Source organism: Crocodylus porosus, unplaced genomic scaffold, assembly GCF_001723895.1.
Source record: "Crocodylus porosus isolate Cpor-Errol unplaced genomic scaffold, CroPor_comp1, whole genome shotgun sequence".
Taxonomy (NCBI): domain Eukaryota; kingdom Metazoa; phylum Chordata; order Crocodylia; family Crocodylidae; genus Crocodylus; species Crocodylus porosus.
Genome location: NW_017728916.1, coordinates 5,888,707 through 5,899,380, shown reverse-complemented (window position 1 = coordinate 5,899,380; position 10,674 = coordinate 5,888,707). Strand labels below are relative to the sequence as shown.

Below are 10,674 nucleotides of genomic sequence, written 5' to 3'. Positions count from 1 at the left end.
CCCCCACCCCGGGATGATCTTAGCCCTGTGTCCTGTTCACAGATTCAGGCTGGTGCTTTGTGCAATATCCTTGAGATCCAATTGTGACCAGTGACCTCAAAGCTTTGCACAGGAGACTGGAACCTGACTTCCATTCCTTATCTGGAAAGCATCATTATGCTGGGACCAGGCCCATTTGGGGCAGTGAAAATATCATGCTGGTGGTCCAGGGAGTTGTGGGACTGGAATGGGGTGTGGGGAGAGAGTTGAGGCCTATGCTGGCATTTAAGTAATGGCCAGATTGTCAGGATTCAAGCAGCACGGGGGTCAAATAGTTCCTGTGATGAATTGGAAGCAGGTAACAGATGACTGCTCACTTTGCAGCCTGCCCTGCTGCTTGGCAGAGTGCGTGGGCAGGCTGGAGATTTGGAGGATGCTTGCTGGCAGGCTGGGTGCTCTGACTGCAGAGGGGGAGGGGCATATCCCCTCCCACCACTTCCCTTCCCTTCACAGGGCTAGCCTGGAACAGGACATTGGAAAGACAGTTTCTCATCACCTGAATTCCCCTTCTTCCCCCCACACTGCTTTCTGGCATCAAACACATTCTTAAGCCATTTTAAATGAGGGGAATCAAGCATTTCTTGCTAGAACTTGGCCTCAAGCCTGCTGCTTTTTGCTGCCATTTCCCTGTCCTGCCTCTGTCCTGTGCTGTGCCATTAACATGGTTCTGAGGAATCTGTTTCAGGCTGCGTCTTGGTTTCTTATTGACCCATGGAGCAGCTGTTGTATCATTTAGGTGCCACCTTGTGATGCATCATCACGGTGTTGGTCCTGTTATTTTGTGACATTATGTCAGAGGTAGAGAAGGCTCTGCCAATATCTCTGCTGGAAGTGCAGCTGGCTCTGGGATTTGGGTGGTGTGAGAGAAATTCTGGGGATGCTGGTTAATGCTCCCTTAGAGATCCTTCAGCAGAGTGAATTGTTGGCATATTGCTGCACCTATGAGTGGAAATGCACTTAAATCCTGTGTCAGTTACCCACCAAGTTTAGTGTGTGGTACCTGGTGGCTTGCTGTGGAGAAGAAACATGCTGAAGCATTAAACTGCGAATGACTTTGCTGCTTGGACAGGAGAGAAGTAGCTTGTGCTTGTACTTACATGAGTGTGAATCCAGAGTGACTTCATCCATTGTGGTGGAGTTACTCTGGATCCGCTACTCGTGTAGCAAGGAGTAGAGTTTGGCTGTACCGCGCTTCTGTTCCAAGGCTTCTACTATGACACGTAACAAAGCCACGGAGATCTCTGCCGCAGGACACGTACCCAGGAACCTTGGGGCTGATGCCCTCTTTTCTCAAGTGCTACCACCTCTCAAACCTCCAGCCTGGAAACAAAGCTAATCAAGCCTGTCTGTGTCTCATGGTGACGTCCTGCCTGCTACTGTCCTTTTTGCTTGCTTTTCCTTCTGTCTTGTGGACAGGCCCCTCCTGCTATCGTTCCCTGCAGTGAGCTCTGCTAGTGTCATGCCTCATCTGGCCAGCAGGAGTGACTCTGGGTTCAGTATCCCACTTGAACAGGGATTGGCGTCTTTGCTGCATGCCCAGTGCTTGCCCATTCAAATGGAGGGATGTGCCTGTACTACTTACCTCTCTGATTGGGTAACAGCTCCACAGTTGGCCCTGGTTGTGGGAGAGGCTTCAGTTTTCTGAGCAGATTATGCACCTTAGAGGCGACAAGTTTGGATCATGGTGCAGGGGGGTCCCTATTCAGTCTTTCTCTTAGGACGTGTCCTGGATCTGCTGGGGATTTCCAGATGGGTTCCACTCCCAGTCACAAGAGCATGTTGCAGGGGCTCTCAGGCTGTCCCTAAATCCCCATCTTTGTTTTGCCTTGACAGGCTGTCACTCCCTTGCCAAACACCATGACCGAAGAGATTTACACCAATGGCTCTGCTACCCCAGGCAGCCCAGCCCACATGAACGGCCGAGAAGTGAGGAAAGTACGGCTTGTCCAGTTTGAGAAGGTCACGGAGGAGCCCATGGTGAGCTGGCAAGACTGCATTCACCCTTGTGACTGCAGGAATTGGGGAGGCCATTGCACTGGCACCAACGGTAGGAGAAAATGACCAGTCCAGGTCCTAGGGCTGGGGGCGGGGGACAGCCAGTGCACAGTGATATCAAGCTTGGGAGGCCTCAGCCAGACCAGTGTCTGTTCTGCCAGAAGCCTGGAGGAGAACGCTTTGACAGATACCTGTTCTGGCAAGAAGAGTTTGTCCAGACTGGATTGGGCCCTGGGGATGACTGTCCTTGAAAAACCAGGCATACCATCTTGGATACTGGCCAGGACAGGACTTTCCCACTACAACTGGGGCTTTCATGGATTTTCCTATCTTCTAGGGAATCACGCTGAAGTTGAATGAGAAGCAGAGCTGCACGGTGGCCAGGATTCTTCATGGAGGCATGATTCACAGACAAGGTAACAGCAGGTGGCTGGAGTCTGAAGTTGTATCTGACCAAGATGAGAGATATAGGCACCAAAGGCTCCTGCTGAAGTCAGAGACTTGAACCCCTCACTCACCACCCACTTGCCCAGGATGGCTTGTCAGGTTCATCTTTGGAGCTGGATTATTTCAAAGCAAAGGGATTAAACAGTCCTCGGTTCTGAAATGTATTTTCAGTGCCTTTCCCTGCCCAAAGTGTGTCTGAAACCGAGGCGGCTCATGTCCCCTTCCCTTTACATGTTAGCTGTATTAACACAGTGGAGGCTTCAAGATGTTAATGGGGGAAAGAAGCAGGAGCAGTTGGCAGGCTTGCATTGGCAAATGTCCTAGGACTGTGTGGGTGCATTTTGCTGATGGATTCCTTGTCCTTAGATATCAACCATATCTGGAGACTGTGAAGGAAGGCTTTATCCTGGTTCATAAATTGCACAAACAAGGCAGAAGTTCTGTGCTGAGGTCCTGCGAGTAGAAATTGAATAAAAAACACCCATTATTTCTTTTTTTTTTTTTTTATTGGTGCACTTATGCATAACTGGTTAAAAGGGATATGAGCTTTTGCAGGCAACAACTTACTTCACCAGCCTCTGAATGGACAGGCAGAAAGAATTTTATGTTGAAGGGAAATGGACAGCCTGTCCATTCATAGCATCTGATGAAGTAGGTTGTTGCCTTTGAAACCACATGCCTCTCTGAACCAGTTATTCTCTAAGGTGTCATCTTGGCTTGCTTTCTGCCTGACTTCAGATTAACACAGTCAATCACTTTTTGGCACCTGTGTGCATGGTAGGGTGTTCTGTGTCTGCAACAGCGTGGCTTTTCTTTTGTTTTATTGGCCCATGTAGAAAACAAGGATCTTAGTCTGATCTCCTTTACACCACTCATGTAAGGCCAATACAACTCTAATGATGTTATTTTCCTCCTGATGTACAGCAGCATATTTGATATCAGAAGCTGACTCTCATACAGACATCTTGAATTAGAACCCAAAACTACTGTTTGCAGAAAAGGGCTCTGCTAAAATGTAGCTTGAGATTTATTTATTTTAATTTAAATTTATTGTATTTATTGTAATTTTGCCTATCCCCAAAATTAAATGTTTGCCCACAAGCAAAACCATAGCATGAAGTAAAATCAGAATCCAGGATGACTAGCCTTGGTGCTTGATAAATTTAAGAAAAATAGATGGGGAAAAGTGTGTATATATATATATGGAGTGGGGAGAGCAACGTTCTCCATATTCATTGCTACCAAATGCTTGCTTATGCATATGTGTAAACCAGCACATAGAGGGCTTTTTGGTAGAAACATGCTGAACAAACCAATCCATATTCAGCTTGGTATGAGATGTTGGGTCTCTTGGCTTCCTCGTAAGACAATGCCCATGGAGTTTCAGTCAGTATTCTTGAGCTTCACTAGCAAGTTGGGAACTTGTGTGCTCCATGACATCTGGGATAGTAGTGACACATCTTGCCTGTTCTTGCATTTCATGGGTCCATTTCTCCTGTCACTGGCAGGCTCCCTTCATGTGGGTGATGAGATCCTAGAAATCAATGGGCAGAGTGTGAACAACCACTCAGTTGACCAGCTGCAGAAGATGCTGGTAGGTATTGCAGGATACCGCTCTTGAGGAAGAGCCCTTGCCACGCATGCTTGATGTATTTATTTAATTTATTTTCATTCTTGAGCCTACCATGTAAATTTAAAGAGAAATAAATTTGACCCACATCTATAAATAGGATTTCCCTGGAGCCAGCAAAGCTGAGCTGCCTTTCTTTAATAAATTTCGTGAGAGGCAAAGAGAGAAGTCTTGGGACTCATGTTAAATTTCTTTGATTGCTATTCAGTTCAGTTACCTCCAAACTGCTACTTTGCACGTTCTTTTTAAACAGCTTGTGGGGTCAGCCTCATTCACCTGAGTACTAAGTTTGGGTTGCTCTTTCATTGGAGTCTGTAGCAACATCCTCTGTGAATGATGGCAGCACCTCCTGTTGCGGGAGAAGCTATGATTGTTCTTTTACTGTGACTAGTATTAGTGTCGTGAAAGGATGCATCACATATTGGTATAGGCTATTGCTGTGTGGAAACTCCAGAAAGGTTTCTGCATGCACAGTCCAGATTGAGGGCTCCAGTTCTTTTCCTGAGGTTTTAATTTGTTGTTGTACAAGCCCATAGAACAAAGCCCCGATCTCCCATGGGAGTAAAGCTAGTAATGACCACCCAGGTGTTGGTCTTCCAGCTGCTGGTCATGTCGAGCCTCTTGCAACCTTCAGTAGGCAGCAGCCAGCCCAGCTACTGAGAAGTCTTTTTCTCCAGCGTATGGGCAGCTCAGGCTGCCATAACTTGTGTCAGCTTGCTGCCTCCTGCCAAGGGTATTTATCCTGAGAGCTCACAATCGGCCTATGACAAGGGGTCCCAGCAGAGAAGATGCAGGTGTCAATGGGGGGCTGATCCCTCTGTGGAAGGGGCCAGGAAGAGCTATCTCTATTTGAGTTCTGGTAGTTATACTACAATTGCCCCATTCCCAGCCTCTCCCATTGTGGTTTGTTAGCCCATACCACAGAGGTTAGGCTGCTCTCAAGGAGCAGGGGAAGAATTGGTACTAACTGGTGACTTGAGGCAGCATTTTCTCCCCAGTCTGGGGTATTGCTGCCCCTTGGCCCTGAAGTTCCTCTGGGGGGGATGAGCTGGGGGTGGACTTGCTTCTCAATCCAAGTTTATTCTGGTGTTGCCGTTCTACCTGCTCTTGGCTCGGAGCCCTATTCTATATATGCTGTTGGAGCTGGTTCTGGGGTTCAAACAGTGCAAATACCTTTGGCCATTGCAGCAGTGTGTCTGGCTCCCCTGGGCCCCAGTAGCTCTTTGCTTCCTAAATGAAGCACATCTCTCTCCAGGACTTAGTGCTCTCTGCTAGAAACAGCTTAGCCTTTGGGATGTTTCCAGTAGTCAATGTCTTATACAGCTGAAGGTTTTTGGCACCCTAGGGTCCTTGGGCTGATGTCTGGGAAGCCACATTCTTCAACTCTTTTTTTTTTTTTTTTTCTTTCACCTTCCAATAGAAAGAAACCAAGGGGACAGTCTCAATAAAAGTCATTCCCAACCAGCAAAGCCGTCTTCCTGCGCTCCAGGTAGGCACTGCTGTTTCCTTGGAGTAGCCTGTCCAGCTGCATGCACTTGGGCTCTTGAGAAGTCCCACAGGAGTTAAAGGGTTTCCCTGTTCTGAACAGGTTGGCCCCAATGGCCTAGTGCAAAAGGACTGTGCTGCCGTACCTTTGAGATATGGGCTCAGAAAGTGGTCTGCTTTTCTGGGATCGCTCCCTAGGAGGGTAAACAGAGCTGTTCTGCATTCACATGGGTGCAAAGGAGGGTGGAATTTAGCTCTGGCTGTGTCTGTTTCCCTGTCCCTTCCCACACTCTGTAGCCTGGTTTCCCCATCTCTAGAAAGAGGGTAATGATACTGGCTACTTGTGTTTGGAAGAGGGCTGTGTAGGTGTCACAAGTCAAATCCTACCCACATCTCTATGGTTCAAAGGTGGTTGTAGTTCCAGAACCTGGAGGGTTTTGCATTGCAAAACTGCTGTCAAGGCTAAGCTTCATACATCAGCAGGTTCCTCCCTGTTCCCAGGGCATCATTCCTGTTATGGGTTTTTTAGCTTGACAGCCTCTGTGATAAGATGCTATTGCCCTGCAGCAGGCTGGGTCATGAAGCTTCCCCTCACTCCTCCACTTGAGTGTTATAGTCCTCCGGAGCATATTGGTGAGAAGAAAGAAATTGTGGTTGAAGGGTGGGGGGGAGTAGCAGGAAAGCAGAGCAGAACGCCCCAGCTTTTAGTTCTGCAGTTGTCATGCTGCAGTCGCCATAGCAACAGAAATCCATGTTATTATGGGGCTCCTGCCTTTATTCTGCGTGCAGGGATTCAGCAGGCCATGCTGGGCCATCATCTGGTCTGTGGAGATGAATGGGGCTTTGGGAGGGAGAAGTGACTGGCAAAGACTGATGGGTCTCCACTGATTCCATTCCTCACTAATGGTGACCGGAGCTTTGATTTTAGTTTAACTGGAGGATGAATAGTTTATTTCCCCCCTCAGTATCCCAAATACATGACACTTGTCATACACTATACTGGTCACATTTATGATACTGTGACTCTGTATTTTAAATTACAGATGGCAATCATACCCCTCCCAAACAGTCATTTTGAACCTGCTGAATATTAGTCCATGGCTGTCTGTGTGGCCACTGGTTAGGTCTGATGATCTTAACTCATGTCCTGAGCTGACCTCATGTCAGTACTTGTCCAGAGACAAAAATATTTTGCTCAGGCAGATTCTTCTTAAAGGGGATGATTGGGCAGGGTTATTTGTTTGATTCACATATTAAATTGAATATGTGTTTTAAATTAATTCACCATAAATCAATTTACTCATGGTCTCTGGGGTTCCTGTATCTTCCTTTCCAGTCTCTCCTCTCCTTTATTTTTGTCACCTGTGTCCCATAGGAGTTAGGTTTTGTTTTTTCTTAAGGACTAAGGTGAAAAGTGAATATACCCTTCTTTCTGTTTTCTCTGTCTGAAGATCTCTATAGACCCAGAATCAGTTGTGATCCTTTTGCTTATTAACCACCATTCTCCTTTTCCCTTTCCCTGCTTTAGACTTACCTTAGTTGGTGCTCTTTAAGCCACTGCAGTCATGCTGATGTAGTAACAAATCTGTGCAGGCACCTCCTGATAAGGCGCTACGTGAGTATTATGCTGATTCTGGCAGTAGGAACAGGGAAAGATGCAGAAGAGCAAGACCTTCTGACTGAAACGTTTATTCTCTGCTCAGTGCCCTCCCCCAGCAACCCTCATCGTTGGCCTTTGACCTCCACTCCCATCCATGTTTTCTCATCTTTGTTCTAAGGATTCTGTTACTGCACACTTGGTGGCCTCCCTCTGATTAAGGGAGGCTTATAGTTTCCTGGTGAGCCTAGACTCGCTGACTCCATGCAGTAAACAGGCCTGACAGAAACATTATTCTTCAGAGGACTGCAGTGCTCTTCCCCCTCTGAGACACTTTCCCCCTTACTGTGACCTGCACACTGGCACTGTCTACCTTAGCAAATGGACACTTTTGGTCTCTTTGCATGTGAGAGCTCAGTACAAGGAAGCTTGATGACTTTAAATTTGTCTTTTTGTCAGGATCAGCTTCTCTTCCCCTCACAGTCACTGTCAGGCCAGGATTACATGATGCACAGCGAATCCCGTTTCATTGTCAGGGGCAAGAACATACCTCCCCAGTCAAAACTAGTTTCCTGACCAAACTCCCCCACATCTCACAACTAGCAAATCACAGATTAATCAAATCCGTTTGCAGCAATAGGACTGCTACTCTGAGCCTGAGTGACTTATTTGATTCTGAACCTGAGTGATTTTAATGGGAAGAGCAGATCTCTGCTGTTGTAACCAGGTCTAGACACAAATTTAGACCTGAGATTTCAAATGATGCCAAGGTTGGGGCTGTTCAGGATCTGGGATCTGAGTTCCCCATGTGAGGGAGATGGGAGTCCACTGTGTGGCTTAAGCCTGAAACTAGACGTGAATCCTGACTTCTTCAGATCTCCAAATATGCTGGGGTGTTGGCAGTCAGGGCCATCTGCAAAGTGGGTTATTTCAAAGGGAGAATCGGGTATCTACATACATGTGGTCAAACCCCTATCTTCAAATACTTGGGAGTCTAGGGGGACATGCATTTTTATTCCACAGGGGTTTTGATTTAGGCAGAGACTGGGGCTGGTTCCACATGTATTAGAGTCTGATTTTTAAACCGATGCTAATTACAGCTAGATTTTTGCCCAGGGAGGGGGCTGTACTGAAAATTTATCAGGGGCTGAGGGCCTTGCCTCTTCAGGCAGTTGGTCTTTCTGTTGTCTGTAAGCTAAGAAATGGCTGGTCACAGCTTCCAGTCTCACCATGCAAAGGTCTGTTTTGATCCCCAGGATTCTGGCCTGCTAATACCAAGGAGAATTTGCTTATATCCTGCTGGGACTTGTTGGTCTATAGACCACAACTCCACAGCAGAGTCAAGTGCAATGCTTTGGCAGTCCCCATTTAAAATGTTGCAAGGAGAGTCTGGTGCATCTTTCCAGTCTCAATCCATTCAGGTATAAAGATGGGGCAAAGGCTAATGTTTTACTGATAGGCATTATCCTGGGAAATGTTGTCTTTTCCCAGTAGGGTTGGCCTCATCTCCAGCCTGTCAGGAGTCTACATTTCCAGGGTAAATAACTCATGGTGATTTGAATTTGAATGTGGAATGAGCATACATTTTGTTTTAAAGTGAGGGGCATCTTTTGGCCTGAAAAGATCTCCAGCTCATGGCATTGCCACTCAGTGAGGTCCATCTCCATATATTTTATTTTATTTTATTTTAAAGAAACCTTACTGAGGACATGGGAGTGAACCGTCCTGATATTCAGGAAGACTAGCAGATGTGGCTAGAAGATGAGCTTGGTTTAGCAGAGAACTCTTCAGTGAGCTAGAACACAAAAAGGAAGGTTACCAGAAGTGGAAACTTGGACAAACAACCAGGGAGGAATATAAGAACATTGCTTGGGCATACAGAGATGAAATCAGGAAGACCAAGGCACATTTGGAGTTGTAGCTAGGAGGGGATGTGAAGGGGAACACGAAAGGTTTCTACAAGTCTGTTAGCAACAAGAGAAAGCATGGGTCCCTTACTGAACTTACTAGGAAGGCAACCTACTGACAGAGGATGCAAAAATGGCAGAAGTACTTAATCCCTTTTTCATCTCAGTCTTCACAGGCAAGGTCAGCTTGAAGACTACTGTACCTGGCAGCACAGTTTGGGGAGAAGGTGAGCAGCTAACAGTGGCAAAAGAATAGGTTAGGGACTATTTAAGTATAAGTCCATGGGGTCCCAAGCGCGCTGAGGGATTTGGCTGATGTGATTGCAGAACCTCTAGCCATTGCCTTTTAAATGGTGGTGATCAGGAGAGGTCCTGGATGATTGGAAAAGGGCAAATATAGTGCCCATCTTTCAGAAGGGGAAGAGGAGGATTCAGGGAACTACAGACCAGTCAGCCTCACTTCACTTCCTAGAAAATCATGGAGCAGGTCCTCAAGGAAACCATTTCTAAGCACTGGGAGGAGAAGATGGTGATTAGGAACAGTGAGTATGGATTCACCAAGGGCAAGTCATGCCCGACCATCCAGATTGCCTTCTATGACGAGATGACTGGCTCCGTGGATACAGGAAGAATAGTGGATGCAATATACTTTGACTTTAGCAAGGCTTTTGATATGGTTTCCCAAAACGTTTTTGCAAGCAAGCTAAGGAAGTATGGGTCGGATGAATGGACTATCAAGTGGATAGAAAACTGGCTGGATCATCGGGATTAGAGGGTAGTAGTCAATGGCTTGATGTCTAGGTCGCAGCTGGTATCAAGTGGAGTGCCCCAGGGGTTGGTCGTGGAGCTGTCTTTGTTCAATATCTTCATCAATTTCTGGCTAGGATTCAGAGAGACCTTGACAAATTGGAGGATTGGACCAAAAGCAATTGCATCAGGTTCAATAAGGACAAGAACAAAGTCTTGTACTTAGGATGGAACAATCCCATGCACTGGGGACCAATTGGTTAAGTATCAGCTCTGCAGAAAACAACCTGAGGTTACAGTGGACCTGGGGATTACAGCTGAATAAGAGCCAACAGTGTGCCCTTGTTGCTAAGAAGGCTAATGGCATACTGGACTGAATTAGTAGGAGTGTTGCCAGCAAATTGAGGGAAGTGATTGTTCCCCTCTATTCAGCACTGGTGAGGCCACATCTGGAGTAATATGTCCAGTTTTGGGGCCCCAACTACAGAAGAGAGTCCAGCAGAGAGCAGTGAAAATGGTGAGGGGACTGGGACATGTAACTTATGAGGAGACAATGAGGGAACTGGGCTTATTTAGTCCAGAGAGGAGAGGACTGAGGAGGGATTTAATAGCAGCCTTCAACTGCCTGAAGGCATGGCTCCAGAGAGGATGGAGCTGGACTCTTCTCAGTGGTGGCAGGTGACAGAACAAGGAACAATTGTCTCAAGTTGCAGCAAGTGAAGTTTAGGTTAGATATTAGGTAAAACTTTCTCACTAGGAGGGCTGTAAAACACTGAAACAGGTTACCCAGAGAGGTGGTGGAATCTCCATCCTTGGAGGTTTTTAAG

The 10,674-nt window shown here is 46.7% G+C and overlaps 1 protein-coding gene across 1 annotated transcript in view; it reads left to right on the top strand.

Annotated features, from left to right (window-relative positions):
- The window catches only part of MPP1 (membrane palmitoylated protein 1), a 38,976-nt gene that overhangs the window by 9,865 nt on the left and 18,437 nt on the right, over positions 1-10,674 (top strand). The window contains exons 2-5 of the mRNA XM_019536318.1: positions 1,873-2,016; positions 2,372-2,450; positions 3,990-4,075; positions 5,532-5,600. Of these exons, the coding sequence (XP_019391863.1) occupies positions 1,873-2,016; positions 2,372-2,450; positions 3,990-4,075; positions 5,532-5,600 (378 nt within the window). The remainder of the gene's footprint in view (positions 1-1,872; positions 2,017-2,371; positions 2,451-3,989; positions 4,076-5,531; positions 5,601-10,674) is intronic.